At 43.9% G+C, this 24714-nt stretch overlaps 1 protein-coding gene across 50 annotated transcripts in view; it reads right to left on the bottom strand.

Annotated features, from left to right (window-relative positions):
• The window catches only part of NACA (nascent polypeptide associated complex subunit alpha), a 495234-nt gene that overhangs the window by 1873 nt on the left and 468647 nt on the right, over positions 1-24714 (bottom strand). For 37 of the 50 annotated variants that reach the window (XM_075852028.1, XM_075852052.1, XM_075852061.1 and 34 more), the window contains 13 exons: positions 18603-18665; positions 18215-18271; positions 17233-17295; positions 16704-16769; positions 15967-16029; positions 14672-14728; positions 10097-10132; positions 5396-8110; positions 4451-4533; positions 4276-4353; positions 2638-2784; positions 2385-2513; positions 340-462 (listed from right to left, as the gene is read on the bottom strand). In XM_075852028.1, coding sequence (XP_075708143.1) covers positions 340-462; positions 2385-2513; positions 2638-2784; positions 4276-4353; positions 4451-4533; positions 5396-8110; positions 10097-10132; positions 14672-14728; positions 15967-16029; positions 16704-16769; positions 17233-17295; positions 18215-18271; positions 18603-18665 — 3680 coding nt within the window. The remainder of the gene's footprint in view (positions 1-339; positions 463-2384; positions 2514-2637; positions 2785-4275; positions 4354-4450; positions 4534-5395; positions 8111-10096; positions 10133-14671; positions 14729-15966; positions 16030-16703; positions 16770-17232; positions 17296-18214; positions 18272-18602; positions 18666-24714) is intronic. The other 13 variants (XM_075852031.1, XM_075852045.1, XM_075852035.1 and 10 more) reach the window with 12 other exon arrangements.

Raw genomic sequence — 24714 nt, 5'->3', positions numbered from 1 at the left:
TGGACTTTTGCAAGCCTCATTTGCATAACTACAAAAATGGTCATAACTTGGCCAAAAATGCTCGTTTTTAAAAAATAAAAACGTTACTGTAATCTACATTGCAGCGCCTATCTGCTGCAATAGCAGATAGGGGTTGCAAAATCTGGTGACAGAGCCTCTTTAAGAGGAACAAATGTGAAAAAGTTGCTATGGCAAAATTTAGTAAATATGACAATGCAAGTGGATTAAATGGAGTTTCTATCCTAGAAGCCATAATCACTATGGATTAATGGCCAAGCAAACGGAATACCTATTGAAAACACATCTCTATACGACACGGAGTGCAAGTTAAAGACTTACCATGATGGCATTTACAATGTCATTGCTGTTGTTCTTAAGAGCACGCACAGCCTTCGCCCTGGATACATTAGCTTGTGACATTACAAGTTCGATGTCCTTCACTTCTACTCCAGTCTCATCAACCTGGGAAGATTAATAGAACGTTGAAATCTTTGAGTCTCACCTCATGGTTTAAGAGCGAGAAGTGAAATGTGGAACAATTATGAAAAAACCTAGCGTGTAGAGAAAGGTGAATTGTATTTGCTTGAATCCATGACATTTAAAAGGCAGCATGATGTGCTCACCACCATTTAACAATGTTTAGGCAAGTCATTAACTCCTTAACCCGTTAGTGACCGGCTCATAGTGTTTTTACGTCGGTCACTAACGGGCCTTATTCTGATGCAATAGACTTTTTACGTCGCTGCATCGGAATAAGTAAACAGAGCAGGGAGCTGTCAAATCACCCTGCTCTCAGCTGCCAGAGGTAGCGGAGGGCTGGGGGCGCCCCTGCTCGACCGGGTGAGATCGATATTCGTATCGATCTCACCCGTTTAACCCCTCAGATGCGGTGCACAATAGCGAGCACCGCATGTGAGTGGTTTTGGAGAGAAGGTGGGAGCTCCCTCTCATCCCACCGACACCCGGCGATACGATCGCCTAGTGTCTGTGTCTCCAATGGCAGCCGGGGGCCTAATAAAGGCCCCCAGGTCTGCCTGTAGTAAATGCCTGCTAGGTAATGCCGGAGGCATGACCTAGCAGATGCCTGTCCGTTTTACACGGACAGACATAATACACTGCAATACAGAAGTATTGCAGTGTATTATAAATGCGATCAGATTATCGCATAGTCAAGTCCCCTAGTGGGACAAGTGAAAAAAAATAAATGAAAAACCCACTTTTTCCCCCTTACAAACTGATTTATTATTTACAAACAAAATAAAGTTACACATATTTGGTATCGTCTATTAGATTAGGTAGGAAACTGGTGACAGAGCCTCTGTCACCACATTATAAGTGTCCTATCTCCTACATAAGGAGATCGGCGCTATAATGTAGGTGACAGGAGTGCTTTTTATTTAGAAAAAAAAACTATTTTTACCACTTTATTAGCGATTTTTAGCTTTATGCTAAAGTGGTAAAAATAGATCGTTTTTCTAAATAAAAAGCACCGCTGTCACCTACATTATAGCGCCAATCTCCTTATGTAGGAGACAGGGCACTTATAATGTGGTGACAGAGCCTCTTTAAGGATTGGGCCAATATTAGCCTTGAGGACCAGAACAATTAATTTTTTCCTCTGTATCCTGGCACTCATAACTCATTTTTTGCTCTATGTAGATGTAGGAGCCTTTGTTATTTTACGGGACGAGTTGCACTTTATGTAGGTAAGATTAATTAATATTTTTAGTTTGGCAAAAATTCTGAACCAGTTCTGCTGCAGTTTATTTTTTTACAGCATACACCAATCATAAATGATGCTATACATTTAGTGTATGTTGTGATGATACGAAATGTGTACAATATATATATTAAAAAAAAATACAAAAGTGCATGTGTTTCTTTTTACAGATCTTTAATTTTAGTATATATTTTTTTTACATTTTTATCTTTAATGTATTGGCATATATCTATACTCCAGTACATTAGCCTATGTACTCGTTGTACAAAGGCAGTTAGGGCACACTGTCAGGTATGCCCTAACAACTATAAATTAGGATTACACAGCAGCCTTCAACGCACCCTGGCCTGTCTGCCCATAGAAGGTATGTTCCTTGATCACATCACATGTATTCCGAGACGCTATCAAGGGGGGGGGCATCCTCTTCATTCTTTCCCTTTGAACACCATGATCAGCTTTGATCATAGCATTCAAAGGGTCAATAGCAGAGATCAGAGGCAGCTGTGTATTACAGCGGTTAACCCGCTTCTGATCGCACGACCACACTTACCGAGTCCGTGCAATCAGAATGACTAGTTTGCTCGTCATGATGCGGCAACGTCCTGCCACTCATGACAAGTATACATGTAATTAAGCAGTTAAATATACCACCCAATAATCTTACCTCTTCCTCTTCACTCTCTTCCTGTACTGTGGGCGTCTGTGTGTTTTCTTGTATGTTTGAGACGGCTTCTCCCTGTACCTTGAATTTTTCGGCAGCAGCGAGTTGAGCTTGTTGTGAAAGATCTTCAATCTGTAATGTACAAAAATATCACAAATAGATTACCCCAAAACCAGCAACAGTACTGGAAAATAAGTGTTCGACCCAAAAAGCAAATCTTGAGCCTTGAAAAGTCACCCTGGCTACTAGTACGCACCTTAGCTTCTCCAAAGACTATGTAGGTGTCGGATGCTGGGCTCTTATACACATCTGGCTTTGTTATGACGAACAAAATATTCTTCGATTTTCTGATAGTGACTCTTGTAACTCCGGTGACCTGGCGAAGCCCCAGCTTTGACATAGCCTGGGAAAAAAATAAAAAAAATAAATGACCAATTTTTTTCACATGAACGCTGTCTTTCCGTTGAGGGGTTCCGTCGCAAGAACCCCTCAACGGAAAGGCAAACGGAAATCTTCGCTTCCGTTTGCATCACCATTGATCTCAATGGTGATGGAAACTTTGCTAATGGTTTCTGTTTGTCGCCGTTGTGACAGGAATCAGTGGTTTTGACGGAATCAATAGCGAAGTCGGATTTTCTGTCACCATTGGTGATGCAAACAGAAGCGAAGGTTGCCGTTTGCCTTTCCGTTGAGGGGTTACCCAGACGGAAACCTTAGACGGAACGCCTCAACGGAAAGACAACGCTGATGTGAACATAGCCTAAGCCATTAATATATTTAAAGAGGCCCTGTCACCAGATTATAACTGCCCTATCTCCTACATAATGTGATCAGCGCTGTAATGTAGATAAAACTGGTTTTTATTTTGAAACACGATAAATTTTGAGCAAGTTATGAACAATTTTAGATTTATGCTAGTTTCTTAACCGACAACTGGGCGTGTTTTTACTTTTTTACCAACTGTCCGTTGTAAAGTGGAGTGTATGACGCTGTGCTGTGTGGTAAAGTTTCTGTGGGACTTACTCAAAGTGTCAGGAGTGTGAATAGACATCGCATCCTGGCTGGAGGGGATGTCTATTCACTCTCAAGACACTTCGGTAAAGTTAATGTGTGAGTAAGTGACAGCAGAGCGTGATCTCACATGATCACGCTGTGCTGTCATTCACAGCGAGATGACGCTGTGTCTGGAGTGAAAGAAGCTGGGCTGGAACGATGAGAAGTGTATGACGCTGATTGGTCACTGATTGGTCAGCCTCATACACTTCTCTACAACACCCACTTGGTCAAAAGTAAAATCACGCCCAGTTGGTCTTTAAGAAACTAATTAGCATAAATCTAAAATTGCTCATAACTTGCTCAAAAATGATCGTTTTTCAAAATAAAAACCACTGCTGTTATCTACGTTACAGCGCCGATCAGATTATGTAGGAGATAGGGCACTTATAATCTGGTGACAGATTTTACAAGTACTTGGACAAACACTTGTACTCCCAATGTGATAAACCCACCCCCCAACCTCCACATGTTCCAATAGAAGAATGTGGTTCTCTAAAGTAGACACTAACGGGTAACTAAACGTTCCAAAAAACATCTGACGTGTCAGAAGTTTTGATTGGTGGGGGTCTGAGCATTGGGACCCCCACCGACTGCTAAAACAAAGCGGCAGAAGCTGAGCCGCTCGGTTGCTGGTCTTTTTCAAGGTCCACAGGCTTAATAGAAAAACATCTGAGCCTGTACAACTTTCCGAGAAAAGCCGATCAGAAACTAAGCTTCTCAGCGCTCACCCGAGCGTTTCTGCACTGATCAGTGGGGGTCTCAGTGCTCAGACTTGAAGTGTGCAGTCTCCAAGGTGGACCTTCACTAAAACAGTAACTTCCGATAAAGGACGCAATACCTTTCTTGCTTTCTTCTCACTCCGGCTCTGTTTTGCTTTGCTAACTGGTTCCTCGTCTATTTCTGCTGCTGCTGCAAGCTGTTAATAAAACATACATGAGGTTTGTACTTCGTACACAAAATGCATTCACAAAGTAGGTAGACCGGAAAATAAACGTACAGTACTGTAATCTTACCTGTGCTTGCTGTGTAGAGGTTTGCGTGGAGTCCTGTTCCAGCTCTGGAGGAGAATCATCACTGTCAGATTCTGTCCCTGACCCTGCCAAACAAATAAACACATTTAGGTTTATGGCAGCTCCATGATTCGGCTCTATGGAAGTCCCATCTCTGTGCTGTAAACAAACTGCATATCAAAGAAAAGATTGACCAAGTTCCACCATTTATAATCACAACTGTGCAAACTACATGCGTTCATGATACAGGACACATTGGTTAGGAACACCCACACGACAGACACTCTTGACGTACCCGTTAAATTGAAATCAGGCAACGGTCCTGTACCAATAATGAATATGAAGCTCACCTGGCTCCTCACATCCATGGTCACCTGTTAGAGTATTCACAATATAGCTAGCTTGAGACTACTTAGTCACACAAATAGCCTATAGGTAAAGCTTACGCGTGTGTCTGGGTGACCAGAGCCATCTTCAAAGTATACACTTAAGAGCAATAATGGGTATTTAAAATAAATAAAATAAAACCAGCGATAAAAACAGGAATGAACAAAAACTTCCAGTCAACATACATTAAGGTTTTAATAGTTAGGCAGCTCTATAGGTTAGCGCAAACACAGTAACAAAAGTGGTTTTCCTTCCAGTACAGACCAGATAAATCTTAGAGAGCACAAGCTGCACTTCTCACACGATGCCGACATAAAAATGTACCATCTGATGACGTGAGAAGTGTGGGACTGTATGGATTTTACTCTCTTCCAAATTTTATCACCACAAAGCATGTGGAGTACTAAATGGAAAGAAAACTACCCAGATTTCTGAATAAAAAAATGCAAACCACACCATCTCTCAATCTATACATCTTAAGGTTAGTTGTATTAATGGTATCAAGGTCAAACTCTAACGTGAACACCATGCATTGCAAAGTGAAGTAAAACACCAAGATACCCTTGTCGTTCTTCAGCAATGGCTCCTTCACAGGAGCAGCTACAGGTGGTTTAGGGGAAACAAGGTCCACCTTGACAGGCTGAAACACCGCTTCCTTAGTAGGAACCTCTGGAGGGATCAGAGGTGGCATTTCCTCCTCTTCAACAGCAACAGGTGCAGTAGGTGAGGCAGGTGTTTTGGAGACAGGAGGTGCAGAAACAGAAGCAAGAGGTATAGAAGGCAGATATTCCACGGAAGGCAAAGCAGGAGGAGGAGAGGTTAGCTCTTTTGCAGGACTTGGAATATCTAGCTCTGGAGCAGAAACCTGAGACACTTTCTCAACTTTATTAGCTAAAAGAATGGGAGAAGAACAGATATTAGGAGCAGCAGAGAATGGGAGGGCTGTAGAAAGGGTCAAGTTCTTGCGGTTATCTGAGGTAGCGGAAGCAGACGCAGACATAAGCAGGGATGTGGTACAAATCATCATAAATGAGTCAGGTTGGGGAGATTGTTCCATAGAAGACTGAAGAGACCCAACATCGGCAGGTATAGAAACCGGAGAGCCAACATCGGCAGGTATAGAAACTGGAGAGCCAACATCGGCAGGTATAGAAACTGGAGGGCCAACATCGGCAGGTATAGAAACTGGAGAGTCAACATCGGCAGGTATAGAAACTGGAGAGCCAACATGCTTGGGCTCATAGAATGTACTTGCAAGAGTTGCATTATTTTTAAATACACTGTCATCCATGAGAGGAGCATACAAGCTTGGATTGGCATCATAGCCGTGCTCAAAGTGCTTTTCCCCAGAGGAAGCAGAAAAGGATTCATTTAAATCCTCACATTTCTCAAGCATAGTTACTTCAGTGGCTAAATTGTTATCCATTTTTTGTCCCGCAGGAGATTTCTCTAGAACAGGAGTCTTTTTTATAGTTAATGTTTCACCCGAGGTCATTTTAGTTCTTGACCTCTCAGTACTACGCACAGATGAAAAAGGAAGAAAATTTAGAAAGACGGCCACAGCAGGGCCCTCCCTAGAGACTGCGCCCTGCACCGCAAGGGCCACCTCAGGGGCTGAACGCTCCACCGCAAGGGCCACCTCAGGGAACGCGCCCTCCACTGCATGGGCCACCTCAGGGAACGCGCCCTCCACTGCAGGGCCCTCCTTAGAGACTGCGCCCTCCACCGCAAGGGCCACCTCAGGGGCTGAACTCTCCACCGCAAGGGCCACCTCAGGGGCTGAACTCTCCACCGCAAGGGCCACCTCAGGGGCTGAACTCTCCACCGCAAGGGCCACCTCAGGGGCTGAACTCTCCACCGCAAGGGCCACCTCAGGGGCTGAACTCTCCACCGCAAGGGCCACCTCAGGGGCTGACCTCTCCACCGCAAGGGCCACCTCAGGGGCTGACCTCTCCACCGCAAGGGCCACCTCAGGGGCTGACCTCTCCACCGCAAGGGCCACCTCAGGGGCTGACCTCTCCACCGCAAGGGCCACCTCAGGGGCTGACCTCTCCACCGCAAGGGCCACCTCAGGGGCTGACCTCTCCACCGCAAGGGCCACCTCAGGGGCTGACCTCTCCACCGCAAGGGCCACCTCAGGGGCTGACCTCTCCACCGCAAGGGCCACCTCAGGGGCTGACCTCTCCACCGCAAGGGCCACCTCACGGAATGCACCCTCCACCGCAGGGGCCACCTCAGGGAATGCACCCTCCACTGTAGGGGCCACCTCAGGGAATGCACCCTCCACTGCAGGGGCCACCTCAGGGAATGCACCCTCCACTGCAGGGGCCACCTCAGGGAATGCACCCTCCTCAGGAACTGCCTCCGAGGCAGCGCCCTCCACTGTGGGGGCCACCCCTTCTGCCGTGTAGACCTCCACAGGTATCGCGGCCACGGGGCATAAAGCCCCAACCTCCACTGGAACAATTAAAAATACAGTCTCCTCAGAGTCAGCAATATCTATTGTTGGAACCACTTCAATGATAGATGACTGGACACTTTCAGAGGGGGCAGCTGGGGCCTCCCCCTCCTCAGCTGGGGCCTCCCCCTCCTCAGCTGGGGCATCTTTATTCACTATGGGCGCACCATCATCAGGCGTGATCATCACTAATTCAGCTAAAACCGCATCATGTTTACGAGGTACTTCTGTGTGGACTGAAACTAAATCCTCAGATTTGTGTATAATTTCCTTGACATTTGATGGAACATCTGGAGTTTGCAGTGCAGCCACATGTTTGCCTGCCATCAAGGATTCTTTAGTAGATACTGACTGAAAGGATAGAATGGATATTGGTTGCACACTAGCCTTTAAATGAGCTGGCTCTAAGACTGGAACAAGAGATTCCTCCACGGCAAAAGATGGTGCATAAATTACATCAGTATTTCTATTCTCAGTACAAATAGTGGAGTAATCTGCATATAACTCATTTGTAGGAATTTCACAAGTGCTCAGCAATAGTTCCTTAGGTGTGACATCTACAGAAGACACCTCAAAGAGAGAACAATTTTCGAGCACGCTTTCCTTTGGTGTCCAGTCACTTGAGGAAACCGGGCCGTGGGATCTCAAAACCTGAACTGAAGTGCCTTCAGAAACACCAACAAGGGGAGCATCTACTACATCTGCAGCATACAATGTATTAAGCATTGAATAGTTCATATTAGAAGCAAGCGTTGCAGAAGGGCTTTCTACATCAGGCTGGTTTCTAGCTCTATCAACTACAGCATCAGCTTTTAAAACTAGTGAATCAGAAATGAAAGCGAAAGAGTAAGCAAATTCAGGGGAAAAATGGGAAAGGTAAATTATACATACAAACACATGCAAATACGGCAAGACAGCATAAATATTGCAAATCTATTTAACAACCTATATATAAAAGGGAGCCATGGGAGCTAGAACATTGAAAACTGCAGGCTGTCAGGCAGTATTCATAGGAAAATGTACTTTCTGCTTTTGTAATGCTATGGCAGTCTGAGCAGCATAAAAAGCTAGTTTTAACGCCATCTTATTTGGAAATGTGGATGGCATAAAGACAGACATCCAGCCATGTAAACAGCTCAGTTGACTAACATTAGCTCCATAGCGTCTAAGTATGGAACATCTACAAAAAGAGAGGCCCAAGTTTTATCCAATGTGGCAGCTGTACTTAAATCAATGGGGGGGAAGCATTTTTCTGCCCGCGGCGTTCAATGGCCACGGCACAAAAGACGCGGCAACACAGAATTGAGGCAGATTTTTTTTCTGCCAGCTAAATACTCTGTGTGAAATGGGCCTGAAGGTTCAGATTATGGTTCAAAAACAGGATTTGTCCCACTTTGGCTGTTGAGTCTTTTTTCTCTCTGTATCTACTTGTCCTGCTTTTAAAAATATTCTCTCACAGGGAATGGAAGAGGCCAGCATGTCCTAAAGAGGTTGATAGGGAATGTATCATGTGACTTGTGAACTAACTGAACTAATACGCCAGGAGAACGAATCATGACGATCTAGTTCATTAAGACGCATGTGACTGAATGAAACAGCGCCACCTATAGTAGTTTACAGGTACTACTGACACATGGTGAATGGGTATGAGAGAGCTGAAAAGCAGTACAGCACCTACCACAGAGCAGTGGGTACAGGAGCCCAGAGCAGGTGCACAGTAGCCAGTGTCATCAGATTTCCATAACCAGCATTAGGAACTAAGCAAGTGGTAATGTGACAGTGAGTGAATCAGCACAGCAGCTCCTCAGTCCTCACGGTCTCACTCCCCCCACTTGCTTTAGTTCCCGATGAACTAATCTGGTCAGGCAAGTGAACTAAACGAGTTAGTTCACTTCGAAGATCAGTTTATTTTGAACTGATCATTCATGAACTACCCATCACATCATGCTGACCGTGCGCGCACTTGTCAGGACTCCGGAGCGGGGCAACGGCTGTATTAAACAGAAGCAGCCCTGCTCTAACAACATTCATGTGTTACTATACTAAGCTGTGCGGCCGCACAGCTTAGTATCGAAATACATTAAATAACGGTATTCAACAGTTTCAGGGTGCACGGTATCGAATTTCCGATGCAATGTGCATCCCTAGGGCATACTAGACACACTCCTCTTACTTACTCCAGCTTATGGCGGTCGCCCATATACGCTAGTAGGAGTAAAAAAAATATAGTTTTCCAAAATTACAGTTGGCATAATTGTACATTTTGCAATATCCATATATGTAGATGACAAATCGGTTAAGTAGGGGACAGGTACATAATAGGTCTAGTCAGTTGCTGATCTAGGCCTCAATTTAATAAACGGAACAAGAAGGAATCTAGAGGTTAATAGAGGCAAACTATTAAATATATACTCAGACCCCACTACTGCTTTAGTATAAAACATACATCAAAATGGTTGATTAAAAAAACACACTACACCACACACAATATAAGCAAGGAAGAATCCGTACTCCGGCTTATCTCACAGCACATTTTGTGGTCTACTTTACAAGAATACATTTGTATGAGGAAAAAATAAAATCTCCTAGTGTACCCATATATTTATGGCAAGAGTGTCCTAGAGGCATACATTTGACATTTTTAAAGTCCAGGTACTGGTTTGCTGCTACGCTATTAGACTAGGCAAAAAAAAAAAGTTCAAGACTATTCCTGTTTGCACAAAGTATGATGTGAAAAAAGCCTAAATGCACTGCTGCAGATGTACGGTAAGTGGAAAACAGAACGAAACACGGTCATGGGATACCTGAAGGGTCAACACCAGCAATAAGGACATCCGGTGCTGCAAGAGCAACAAAAGAAATAGCAATTGGAGCTGGTGAATTGATACTCCGCTTTTCCAGAATATTAATCAAATTCATCACAATGTTTAAAAGTAAAATAGAATGCCACTTAGGGCCTGTTCACATCAGCATTTGCCTTCCGTTTGGGCTTTCCGTTCATCTGTTCCGTCAGAGGACAAGATAAACGGAAAGCATCGTTTTCATTTACAATACCATTGACTTCAATGGTATTTTTTCGGTTTCAGCTTATGTCCATTGTACCGTTTTCATTTTTTTTTACACTTGAAACAATAGCGCAGCGCACTATGCTATTGTTTCCGTGAAAAAAAAAAAAAAACGAAAACCTAGCGGATTGAAGGCAGACAAAAAATAGCATTAAAATCAATGGTATTGCAAACGGAACTATACTTAGTCTTTTCCATTTGGCCTTTCAGATGAATGGAAACGGATGTAAACAGGCCATTAGGCCTCATGCACACGACCGCGATTTTCGGGTCGGCCGGCCGCGGAGTGTCACTCGCAAATCACGGGCCGTGCACATGGCCGAGTCCATTATTTTCTATGAGTCTGGACCGCAGAACACGGCCGTAATAAGACATGTCCATTCTTTCTGTAGTTCAGGCTCCTGGGCCATGCGTGGACCGTGTAAACCACGTCGTGTGCATGGGCCCATAGAAATGAATGGGGCCGCAATTCTCCCGTGGATTTTCGGGGGAATTGCGACCGCAAAAGCACGTTCGTGTGCATGGGGCCATTCACGGATGAACAAGTCACTAATACAAAGTCTGTCTGGATTCTGCAGCCTTTTAAATTTGTCACCCTTGGTTAAATCTATTAACACTTCAGTTTATAACATTGGGAAAAGACTGTAAACGTGTTGTGATGGACTAATGTTGAGAAGTGCAATATAAGTTTACAATAACTTCTTGATATTCATGTAGTGTAAATTAAAGTGTACCTCCAAATATAAATTATCTAATTTTTAGGTCCAAAATTCTATTTTGAGGGCATATTTTTTTTTCCCAGCCTGCTTTGTGTAACTTTAGAATCCATCTTTATTAAAAGTTTGGTTTACTTTTTGTGATACAGCTGTTCTGTATTCTCTATACAGATCAGCTGTATCTTTCGTTTTGATCCGAATCTTTGTCCCGAGACACCTGATGTTTTCATTGTCAGGGGCCCTGCATGTCTGGCACGCAGGATCCACCTGTAATCGTTCACATCTAAGTTATGTACTTAGATGTGAACGATTACAGGTGGATCCAGTGTGTCACGTTAAAGGGAATGTGTTGCCCGAAAAACATGTTTTTTTTTTAAAAATTAAACATTTAGTGTGTAGGTGATTAAACATTGTTCAAATTTTTTTTATTTTTTTGCACGAGTCCAGGAAATATTATAAATTATTTCTAATTTATAATACTACCCATTTTTGGTCACTAGATGGAGCTGTTCCCAAAATTGCAGCATTGCAACGTTGGGTTAAAAGCCCTCGCTCTAGTGAGCTCTCAGCATTCCCCCCTCCTTTATCCTGGCTAGTGCCGGGATAAACGAGGGGTTTGAAAGGTTTAACCTCCTACACTGTGTGTCGCCATTTTTTGAGGTAACCCACAGTGTAGTAGGTTTACATACAGTAGTAAACACACACAAACATACATTGAAATCTCTTACCTGCTCCTGCCGCCGTGGCTCCCTCCGGCCCGTCCGCTCCCTTTGCTGCCGCTGTTCCATGTGCACAAGTCCGAAAGCCGCGACCGGAAGTAGTAATATTACTGTCCGGCCGCGACTTCCGGTCCACAGGAAAATGGCGCCGGACGGCGCCAATTTCGAATAGGACTGTGTGGGAGCGGCGCATGCGCAGTTCCCACACAGACGCCGTACACGGCAGTCAATGGGACGGGAGCCGTTCGCAGTCCCTATGGGACTGTGGCTGCCGTATTCCATGTCTGTGTGTGTCGTTAATCGACACACACAGAAATGGAACAAAAAATGGCAGCCCCCATAGGGAAGAAAAAGTGTAAAAATAAGAAACAGTAAAACACAAACACACAAATGAAAATAAACGTTTATATTAAGGCACTAACATCTTTAACATATAAAAAAATTATTTGTGATGACACTGTTCCTTTAAGGGTATGTTCACACGCTGAGCCAAAAACGTCTGAAAATACAGAGCTGTTTTCAAGGGAAAACAGCCCCTGATTTTCAAACGTTTTCTTTTGAGCAACTCGCGTTTTTCGCGCCGTTTTTTACGTCCGTTTTTGGAGCTGTTTTCATTCGAGTCTATGAGAAAACGGCTCCAAAAACGTCCAAAGAAGTGTCCTGCACTTCTTTTGACGAGGCTGTATTTTTACGCGGCGTCCTGGCCGTTTAACCCCTCATACGCTGCAGTCAATCGCGAACGCAGCATCTAAAGCATTCGAATGGGGGGGGGGATGTCCCCTCTAACAGCTCAACGCCCCCCACCTGCACACAATCGGGGGGTGCCGATTGTTGTCATGGCAGCCCAGGGGTTTAAAGGCCCCCAGGACTGCTTTTACAGGACTGCTTTTACTCAGCCTCTGTTAAGACACTTCGCTAACGTTAGTGTGGGAATTAATGACAGCAAAAGTGATTTCCAGCATGATCTCGCGAGATTACGCTTGCTGTAAGTTCCACACAAACGATACCGAAGTGTCAGCAGTGATGAATAGACATCCCGTCCTGGTTGGACGCGATGTCTATTAACTCTCAAGGCACTTCAGTAACGTTAGTGTATGTGGCTGCACATAGTGAACGCAGGATCACGATGTGCTGAATAAATGAATGGAAGTGTATGACGCTGATTGGTCACTGATTGGTCAGCGTCATACACTTCTCTCCACAACGCCCACTTGGTCAAAAAGTAAAACACGCCCAGTTGTCCATTAAGAAAGTCATTAGCATAAATATAAAATTGCTCATAACTGTCAAAAATGATAATCTACAAACAATCTACATTACAGCGCCGATAACATTATGTACAAGATAGGGCACTTAGAGACTGTCACCACATTCTAAGTAGTTACGGACACCTTAATGGGCTTTTTATGTTTTGTTGTTCCAAAGAATTCTCCCTCCTAGATGCACTGGCGCAATAGAGTAAATTGATTGTAAAGGTGAATATACCATTTAACTATATGCGTGAACTGTGCCTTTATATTCTAGTGAACAGGATTTTTAAGCATTTATTTCTCTTTTTACTGCCCATTTCAAAGACAAGCCGTTCATACATATAAGGCCTTATACACACAAACGTGTATTACGTCCGTGCAACACGCGTGGAAATCACGCGCGTCGCACGGTCTTATGGAAGTCAATGGGGCCGTTCTGACAGGTTGTGATTTTCACGCAACGTATGTCCGCTGCGTAAAACTCATGACATGTCCTATACTTGCCAGTGTTTCGCGCAGCACACACCCATTGAAGTCAATGGGTGCGTGCAAATCGCGCTCGGCACACGGAAGCACTTCCGGGTGCCGCGCGATACAGTAGTAAAAAAAATAAAAAATTAATGAAAACAGAAAAGCACCTCCTGATTTTCTGTTTGTAAACATAAAACCAGAGTGTCATAATGATCCTGGCTGCGCGAAAATCACACAGCCACGCACCATATACAAACGTTACACTGAACTTCATGCACAAAACAGACGTTCGTGTGAATAAGGCCTAAGAAAGGCCAAGTTCACAAAACGATTTTGGCCAATGTTTAGTGAGGGAAAGCTACCAGCGTACATGCTAAACTTATCTATAGGGCTCTATTTGACCTACTTCGGGCTGGTATATGTAAAAATACCTTTGAGGTATGACATGGCAGGGGGACATATGCTACTGTATGGCACAGGCATAAGTTTAATGCATACGTCATTGGCTCTTTGTGACATACATTAAACGGATACTATATTAATCTACGGGTGACATGTCACTGTTAGGGCATCCGCCATAGCTACGTTTAATGTACACATTAGTCGATTTTCATAGCATATACAACATAGGCAACAAAACACGATGTGAATGGGGCTATAGCTGTCCGTTGACTTCCTCAAACATAATATGCTCATCTGACGCAAGCTTTTCAGACATCTTGGGCAGCAGTTATCCTAGGACATCTAATGTTTGTAGCAACTTTAACACCCACCAATATTACGTGCTTGGGGGAAGGGAGTGGGGCGAGCTCCACTATACGGCTGGTGCGGTTTAAAACGGAAAGCGGTGATAAGCAACTATTGTGGAAGATATAGACCGCCTGCGCACACGATTGAAATTCTGCAGCATTTCTGTGAGGAAACTGCAGCGTATTACAGTAGAAGCAAAACGGATGGGATTTCAGGAAATCCCATCTACATGATACGGAAGACACATAGAAAATATGTGCGGAATTTCCATCCTGTATGAACGCAGCCTCACTGTCCATAGCATTACACAGAGTTGTGTGACCTTCATGCTCAAATCCTGCGGCAAATAATCAAAACTTACAGTATGCGAAGAGTTAAATGGCGCATGTTATTTCTCACACACAATACCTGGAGTTTTGGAATCCACAACAGGCGCTGCAGGAGTTTTAGAAGTAGCCATGTTTTCTGGAGCAAAAATAAATATTCAAAATAAAACTGCACGTGTGAACGGCACCATTATAGTCTAGCGGTTACAATGCTACAAAAAAACCACAGCCAGGAGTGGATAATCTGTGGGACCATGTTAGTATTTCTGGTTAAATTGGTGGTGCCCAATGGGCATGGCTCAACTATAATGGCATGATATGCTAATCCTATAGGATAGGACTACACACGTCAACGTATTCAGATCTTTGCACGACTACGACATTATAGCTGTGACCTAGTAGGGCAATTAGAGATGAGCGAACCGGGACGAGCGAACCGGGACAACCGAACATCGTGAAAAGTTCGGTTCGCAGCGAATCCGAACTTCACCGGGTTCGGCCGAACACATTTTGACCGAACCCGGCTTATGAGTCACTGATTTTCCGGTACGCGACATCAGGAGATAGTCACTGTCCAGGGTGCTGAAAGAGTTAAGCGATCGGCAGTAACTGTTTCAGCACCCTGGACAGTGACTTCCGATCACAAGCTACATCAACGTGTAAAAAATAAAATAGAAGTTCCTACTTACCGATAACTCCGTGCTTCTTCCTCCAGTCCGGCCTCCCGGGATGACGATTCAGTCCAAATGACCGCTGCAGCCAATCACAGGCCAATCCCAGGCTGCAGCGGTCACATGGACTGCCGCGTCATCCAGGGAGGTCGGGCTGGATGCCGAAAGAGGGACGCGTCACCAAGGCAACGGTGACGCGTCCCTCTCTTGACATCCAGCCCGACATCCCTGGATGACGCGACAGTCCATGTGACCGCTGCAGCATGTGATCGGCCTGTGATTGGCTGAAGCGGTCACATTGGCTGAAACGTCATCCAGGGATGTCGAGAGGGACGCGTCACCAAGGCAACGGCCGGGAGACAGGACTGGAGGAAGAAGCAGGAAGTTCTCGGTAAGTACGAACGTCTTTCTTTTTTTTACAGTTTTCTCTATATTGTGATCGGAATTCACTGTCCAGGGTGCTGAAAGAGTTACTGCCGATCAGTTAACTCTTTCAGCACCCTGGACAGTGACGGGAGCTCCATACATGATTTTTATGGGCTTTCTTGAATTACAGGTTCGGTCCGAATCGAACTTTTTCAAGAAATTCGGCGAACCAGCCGAACCGAACTTATCATAAGTTCGCTAAACTCTAATGGCAATGTTAGGTTTCCCTATACTGAGAAGACTGAATGCTGCGTTATTACTCCCACACTGCACACAATACCTGGAGTTTTGGAATCCACAACAGGCGCTGCAGGAGTTTCAGAAGTGGTTTTATTTTCTGGCGCTAAAGCAAAAAAACAATATATCTTCACTCAGTGAATCCAATCCCTGGCTATGGACACATGCAGGTGGCTGCAGGCTTTTTTCTGTTTTTTAGTTTTACCTTTTACGGCTAGTTTCAGTTAGAATAAATATTTCAGTTAATTTACAAGACATTTTAACTGAGCGTTCACATAAGATAGAATGCCCCCAACTTCCCCATAAACATTCAAGCTTCGGATCAGTTGGGCAAGAATGTTTACTAGTATAAGAAGAGGGGAAATGCTACGGTCTGACATCTCTGAAAACACTTATCCCCCCAGATCCGTTCCTCATGCATTCGGCTGCCACCGGGTGTATTGCATGGAGCTGGAGGCAATCATTGACAGCATCAAGCTCCATTCCTCCTGGCAGAAACAGCCACAGAACCATCATGATGTACAGAAAAAGCTTAGGCTCTGCACAGGTCTCTTTATTTGAATACGTTCAGGCTATGCGCTGGGAAAATATTATTTTGGCATATTTTTGGTATTTTACTATATAGGAAAGCGTAGTCTGCAGGTCCTCATTATTTAGGATTGGGTTTGTGCAGTAGCTAATTAGAAATATGCCTTATTACAAGATACTGGAAGTAAAAAGGTTAGTCAACACAACAAAATGAAAAAAAAAATGAATTCTGGTTTAGGCAAGCAATAATACCTGGAGTCTTAGCATTAGCAGGAGGCTCTACTGGAGCCACAGGGACAGGGAGCTCAGATTTTGGAACTAAACAAGAAAGATTCATGAGTATAAAGTGTGTAACACTATAGAGATACATATGACGAGACGACAGACTCCAGCAAGCAAAATTATCAATGTCTGCAGCAGAGGTTTTAGAGCAGTTAGAATAGGATATTACATTTTATAATGTCTTCTCACAGATAATTCTGGCCACAAGTTGCTGGATTCTGAACAAAAATTGTTCGATTTTATCCTCAAACCGAAGATTATGGCAAAATGAACATGCTTTAGTTTCTAGCGGTAGACACGAACCTTTTGCCAAGAGAGTGAAAACTCTGAATATATATGAAGACGCATTCATGCACACGCTGTATAACCTGAAGAACAATTATTTACCATACTACTGATAGGGCAGCATCGTCAGGGGCCACAACTCACATACACTTGCTTCACGTTCAGCAAAATGTTTCCCTAATACTAGAAGTTCTCGTATGAAAAATACCAATACCTGACTCTTTGCCAATAGTCACCGGCACTGAAGGGGCAGTCTGAGGAGGCGATGTCTTTAAAACTAAATTAACAAAAAAATGATTAATGCTGCGGTTAACGCTGGGAAAGTGGGGCGAGTGCCACTATAAGGGCTGGTTCACATCGTGTTTTGGCTGTACACTTAGCGTGTACTTCAGGAAAGCTCCCAACGTAATGCTAAACGTGTCAATGGGGCTCCAATAGCACGATGAAGGCCAAAAGAACAGCCTTTTGGCCTGTCGAGCTGCTATACCTCAGGATACTATATTTTTTTTTTTAAGGCATAGAATAGCCTAGTAAGCTACACTTTTTCAACCCACCAAAAAAACCAAAGTATAACGTGCAGTAGGTGTTTTTTTAAAAATATTAACCGTATGGCATCCATCAAAGGCTTCCGTTAAATGTATGAATCGGGAAGCCCAAGTGATAGTTATCCCTGGAGTTCCCGTTGCATCAGTGGCTGCCCGCCCACACGGCTGCCCTATGCCTCGCAACACGTTTACAATCAAAGTCCCTAGCTGCTATCTCTGCCCAGGCGAAGCTACATCAGTGAAGCTTATCTGGGGGGTAGCCCCAGTGATGTAACTGGCTGGTTACACCACTGGCACTACCCCAGGGAAGCTCCGGTGATGTAGATTCGCATGGGCAGCAGAGATAAAAGCCAGGGACCCTGGCATCACAAAGCTCCTAGCCTCACTGTCCATCGGCTCTAGCTAACATATCTCTGATAGGAGGAAAAAAAACAAAAAACCACGATGTGAACCAGGCCCAATACTGGTGCTACAAGAGACCACGGAAGCGTGAAGCTGTTATAGGCAACAGTTACAGAATGTTCAGTGTCCATAGGATTACATTGAGTTGCGTGACCTTCATGCACAAATCCTCGGGCAAATATCAAAATTTACAGGAAGTGAAGAGTTAAATGGGAGTGAATGGCGAATGTTATTTCTTCCACACAATACCTGGAGTTTTAGAATCCACAACAGGCGCTGCAGAGGTTTTAGAAGTAGCCATGTTTTCTGGAGCAAAAATAAATATTCTTAATAAACTGCATGTGTGAACGACACCATTATAGTCTAGAGGTTACATTGTAAACAAAAAACAGCCAGGAATGGATAATCTGTGTGACCATGTTAGCAACTATGGTCAAACTGGCTTCACCCAATGGGCATGGCTCAACTACAAGGGCATGATATGCTAATCCTATAGGATAGAACTACACACATCAACCTATTCAGATCCTTCCACCGCTACCACATTATAGCTGTGACCTAGTATGGCAATGTTAGGTTTCCCTATACTGAGAAGACTGAACGCTGCATGTTATTTCTCCCACACTGCACACAATACCTGGAGTTTTGGAATCCACAACAGGCGCTGCAGGAGTTTCAGAAGTGGTTTTATTTTCTGGAGCTAAAGCAAAAAAACAATATATCTTCACTCAGTGAATCCAATCCCTGGCTATGGACACATGCAGGTGGCTGCAGGCTTTTTCCTGTTTTTTAGTTTTACCTTTTACTGCTAGTTTAAGTTAGAATAAATTTTTCAGTTAAAGAGGCTCTGTCACCACATTATAAGTGCCCTATCTCTTACATAATGTGATCGGCGCTGTAATGTAGAAAACAGTGGTTTTTATTTAGAAAAACGATCAATTTTGACTGAGTTATGACCTATTTTAGATTTATGCTAATGAGGTTTAGACAACTGGGCGTGTTTTTACTTTTTGACCAATTGGGCGTTGTAGAGAGAAGTGCATGACGCTGACCAATCAGTGTCATACACGTCTCTCGATTTATGTACTCAAACATCGTGATCTGTCACTTACTCACACATTAACGTTACTGAAGTGTCCTGAGAGTGAACAAACATCACCTCCAGCCAGGACACGATGTCTATTCACAATCCCAACACTTCGGTAACGTTTGTGTGGGACTTACAGCACAGAGAGATCAAGCTGTGCTTTCATTTACAGTGTGATCTCGCGAGATCACGCTTGCTGTCATTAAGTCCCACACAAAACGTTACCGAAGAGTCGGGATTAGAGATGTCACGATACCAGAATTTGGACTTAGATACCGATACTGTGTGTAGTATTGCGATTTCGATACCAAAACGATACTTTGCCAACAGTAATAATAAAAAAAAAAACGTTCTTCCATTTTCTGATGCGAGGCCCGTGGTGTGATGATGAATTTAACCTCCATGTGCCTCACATTAATAGTAGTTTACCCCATTATGTTTCTCAGACATAATGATTTAATGTGTAAGTACATGATGTAATTACTATTAATGTGAGGCACATGGAGGTTAAATTAATCGCACCTCGTGCCTTACATTAATAAGTGAAAGAAGTTTTTATTTTATTTACAGCGTACACATCATAAATGACGCAAAAAATTGTTGTGCAGGTTATTACGGCCGCGCCAATACCGAATATGTGTATATTATATGTATTGTAAAAAGAAGAAAAAAAAAAAAAAGTGTTTGTGTATTTTTTTTTTACTTCATTACTTTATTCTTAAACTTTAATGTACTGGCCTATATCTATATGCCAGTACATTAGCCTGTGTACGTATAGTACACAGGCCGTTGTTAGGACATACCCAAGTATGCCCTAACAGGAAATATAGTAAGACAGCCCAGGGGTCCTTCAATGGACCCTGGGCTGTCTGGCCATATATGGCATGTCCCTCAATCGCGTCACAGGGAATCCCCCTTCTCATTTTCTCTTGAATGCTGCAGTCAGCTTTGATCGCAGCATTCATGGGAATAACAGCGGAGATTAGGCTTCTCTGATCTCCGCCGTTATAGAGCGGGGCTGCGGCTGTGTAATACAGCCATTGCCCCGCTCCTGACAGTAAGTGCGCGCGCGGTCAACCTGAGGGGATGTGGCCGGCGCTGCGCGAATGAGCGGCGGCGCAGGAACGGAGGACAGAACATGGCGGTATTTTGCAATGCGCCCGTCATGTTCTGTCTTCATTGCCGGCAATCATTAGTGAAGCGCTGGCCGCATCACATCATCCTGACGGCGCGCACTTGTCAGGACTCAGGAGCGGGGCAATGGCTGTATTACACAGCCGCAGCCCCGCTCTCATACAATCATGTATTACAATGCTAAGCTGTGCGGCCGCACAGCTTAGTATCGAAATACATGAAATAACGGTATCAAACCGTTTGGGGATGCACAGTATCCTAACAGTATCGAAGTTTCGATGCATCATGCATTCCTAGTCGGGATTGTGAATAGACATCACGTCCTGGCTGGAAGCGATGTCTATTCACTCTCAAGACACTTCAGTAACGTTAATGTGTGAGTAAATGACAGAACAAGATCACGATGTCCGAGTACATGAATGGAGAGACTTGTATGACGCTGATTGATCACTAATTGGTCAGTGTCATACACTTCCCTTTACAACGCCCACTTGGTCAAAAAGTAAGAACACGCCCAGTTGTCTTTTAAGAAAGTCATTAGCATAAATCTAAAATAGGTCATAACTCCATAAAAATTTATAGTTTTTTTTAAATAAAAATCACTGCTGTGATCTACATTACAGCGCCAATCACATTATGTAAGAGATAGGCCACTTATAATGTGGTGACAGAGCCTCTTTAATTTACAAACATTTTAACTGAGCGTTCACATAAGATAGAATGCCCCCAACTTCCCCATAAACATTCAAGCTTCGGATCAGTTGGGCAAGAATGTTTACTAGTATAAGAAGAGGGGAAATGCTACGGTCTGACATCTCTGAAAACACTTATCCCCCCAGATCCGTTCCTCATGCATTCGGCTGCCACCGGGTGTATTGCATGGAGCTGGAGGCAATCATTGACAGCATCAAGCGCCATTCCTCCTGGCAAAAGCCACAGAACCATCATGATGTACAGAAAAAGCTTAGGCTCTGCACAGGTCTCTTTATTTGAATACGTTCAGGCTATGCGCTGGGAAAATAGCAATTAGACCTACCGGTAATTGTATTTCCAGGAATCCATCATGACAGCACTACAGGAGGTTGCCCTCTTGACCTCTGTAGGGACAGGAAGACAGAGAGGTTAAAAGGCCCCTCCCACCACCCACTTGCCAGTGTTTTTCAATTACTACACCAGGATGGATGCAACCCTATTTTATTTCTAGGGATAATAACTGACATGTTAAATGCACAAATCAGAATTCAATAAGGGAGGGAATATAATGGTGCTGTCATGATGGATTCCTGGAAATACAATTACCGGTAGGTCTAATTGCTATTTTCCAGTACATCCCTCATGACAGCACTACAGGAGCAATACCAGATTATAATGCTCAGGGCGGGACTATGGATTGGAGGACTTTCCGTCCAAAACTTAAATCCGTATCGGACAGCACATCGAGTCTATAATGTTTGTAAAACGTATGATGGCTTGACCAAGTGGCAGCTTTGCAGATTTGGTCAATAGAGGCTTCTCTTCTTTCTGCCCAGGATGCCGAGACTGCCCTTGTTGAATGGGCTCTGATGCCTTGTGGGGCACATAGTCCTTGGGACTTGTAGGCTTCTTGTATGGTGGTTTTTACCCATCTCGCTAGAGAGCCTTTTGAGGCTTTCTTTCCTCTATTCTTTCCCCCGAATAGGACAAATAGATTTTTATCTCGTCTCCAGGAGGAGGTTCTATCCAGATACTGAAGAATTGTTCGCCTGACATCCAGGCAATGGAATTTTTCTTCTTGTTGGTCTTTTGGATCTGGATAAAAGGAAGGTAGAATTATTTCTTGTTCTCTATGGAAAGCGGTAGATACCTTTGGAATAAATGAGGGATCCAGCTTTAGGATGATCTTATCCTCTTGTACTTTTAGGTACGGTTCTATGATTGACAGAGATTGGATTTCTCCAATCCTTCTTGCTGAAGTAATAGCGACTAAGAATGCAGCTTTTAGAGTTAAAAAATGCATACTAATTTTGTCGAGCGGCTCAAAGGGGGGCTCACAAAGAGTCGTTAGCACCACATTCAAATCCCAGGTAGGAACTGATTTCTTTAGGGAAGGTTTCAGTTTAGAGACCGCTTGGGTGAATCTTCTGATCCACCGATGTTCAGCCAGAGGAGTGTTAAAAATTTTTCCTAAGGCTGAAATCTGTACCTTTAAGGTACTAGGGCTAAGTCCTTTTTTGAATCCCGATTGTAAAAAATCTAGGATTTTTGCAATGTTGGGAGAAAAGGGATCTGGTCCTGGGATTCCATGCCAGGAACAGAATTTCTTCCAAATCTTTTGATAGATTTTTGAGGTAACTTCTTTATGACTTGATAAGATAGTTGAAATTACCTCGTCTGACAGACCGTGGTTCCTCAAGATCTGCCTTTCAGGATCCAGGCTGACAATTTCAGAGTCTCTATTCCCTGGAAGAATAAGGGACCCTGGGAGAGAAGATTCTCCTTGACTGGGAGCATGATAGGATCTTCCAACGCTAGGTATTGTACGATTGGAAACCAACTTCTTTTCGGCCAATAGGGAAGAATAATGATGAGCTTTGTCAAATCTTCCTGGATTTTTCTTAATACCATTGGTATTAGAGGAAACGGAGGAAAGGCATAGGCCAGATCCATGTCCCAGTGTTGGGACAATGCATCTACTCCCAATGGGTTGTCTCTGAGATTTAGGGAGAAGAATGTCTCTACTTGAGTGTTTTTCCTCGTGGCAAACAGGTCTATTTGTGGATAACCCCAATTTCGGGTTAGGCAACGAAAGACTTCCTTGTTTAGGGACCATTCTCCTGGGTCTACTTTTTCCCGACTCAGGAAATCTGCTGATAGGTTCTCTGAGCCTTTTAGGTGGACTGCCGTGACTGATAGGACGTTTTCTTCTGCCCAACTGAAAATTTGTGCAGAGAGGCCCTGAAGAAGAGTGTGTCTTGTTCCCCCTTGATGGCGAAGAAAGGACACTGCTGTCGTGTTGTCCGATAAAATTCTTATATGCTTCCCTTTTATGGTGGGTGAAGCTCTTATAAGTGTCTCCCATACAGCTCTTAGTTCTTTGAAGTTTGAAGACATCTTCATTTGACCAGTCCATGTGCCCTGAAAGTGTTGGTCTTGGATTACTGACCCCCAGCCGTGTTTGCTGGCATCTGTGGTAATCACTACATAAGGAGAAGTTCTCCAGGGGACTCCCTTGTCTATGTTGTTTGTGCAGAGCCACCACAGGAGAGATGATTTCACAGTCTCGGAAATTTGCATTTTTAAATTCAGGGAGTTTTGTTTTCGATCCCACCGGGACAAGATCAGATTCTGTAAGGGTCTGGAGTGAAATTGGCTCCATGGAATAGATTGGATGCAAGATGTCATCATTCCCAACATCCGCATACATTCCCTTATGGAACAGGCGTCTTTCCCCCAAAATTTTCTTACTTCTGCCAGTAGGAGTATTTGTTTCTCTCTTGGGAGGAAGGAATGTTGAAGGGAGGAGTCTAGCAGTACTCCTAAGAAGACCTTCTGTTTCTGGGGAGGAAGACTCGACTTCTGAAAGTTGATTATCCATCCCAATTTTTGTAGTAGGGAAAGAACCTGTGACTGATGACTGACTAAGATAGCAGGAGTATCTGCTGTCAACAAGAAGTCGTCTAGATATGGGATAATTACTATACCTTGACTTCTTATGAATGCCATGATCTCTGCCATAATTTTTGTAAAAATTCTGGGGGCGGAGGAAAGGCCGAAGGGGAGGCAGACAAACTGGAAGTGGAGAATGGAAGGACCGTCCTGAATTGCGAATCTGAGGAATCTCTGGTACGCGGGGTGGATAGGAACGTGATAATACGCATCCTTTAAATCGATCGTACACATTGATGCCTCTTCCCTTATTAGAGGAATAGTCGATCTGATAGACTCCATCTTGAATTTCCGATAATTCACCCATTTGTTTAGGAACTTCAGGTTGATTATTGTCCTGTAGGAACCATCTGGTTTTTTGACCAAGAAGATTTTCGAATAGTGGCCCTTGCATATCTCGTTGTGGGGAACTGGGGAAATGGCTCTCAATCTGAGTAATTTCTGGACGTCCTGGATAAGTACCTGATGAAGATCTTTTGCTTGGTACTGGGTTATTAGGAATTTCTCTGGAGGAATGGAGGAAAATTCTATTTTGTATCCTTCTTCTATTATCTTTAGAACCCAGGGGTTCTGGGTTATTCTCGACCATTCGGGATAAAATTGTAGGAGTCTTCCCCCCACACTCTTGGCGTCATTGCTTTGAGGGCTGGAATGAATTATTTGGGTTAAGGAGATATCCTCGACCCCTTTTCCCTTTGGGGTAACTCCAGCGACCTGACTTCCCTTTCCCGCTGTAGTTCTGTGAAGTAGGATCCCTCTGTTGGCGAAATCTTCCAAATTGAGGGGGTTTTTTTGGTTTCTCTTCAGGAAACCCCTTTTTTCTATCTGTTGCACTCTCCAGTATGTTATCAAGGAGAGGACCGAACATCAGAGACCCTGTAAA

Source organism: Rhinoderma darwinii, chromosome 2 (genome assembly GCF_050947455.1).
Source record: "Rhinoderma darwinii isolate aRhiDar2 chromosome 2, aRhiDar2.hap1, whole genome shotgun sequence".
In the NCBI taxonomy this organism is placed as follows: domain Eukaryota; kingdom Metazoa; phylum Chordata; class Amphibia; order Anura; family Rhinodermatidae; genus Rhinoderma; species Rhinoderma darwinii.
The sequence above is the reverse complement of the archived record's forward strand: the minus strand, read 5'-3'. Positions and strand labels throughout refer to the sequence as shown.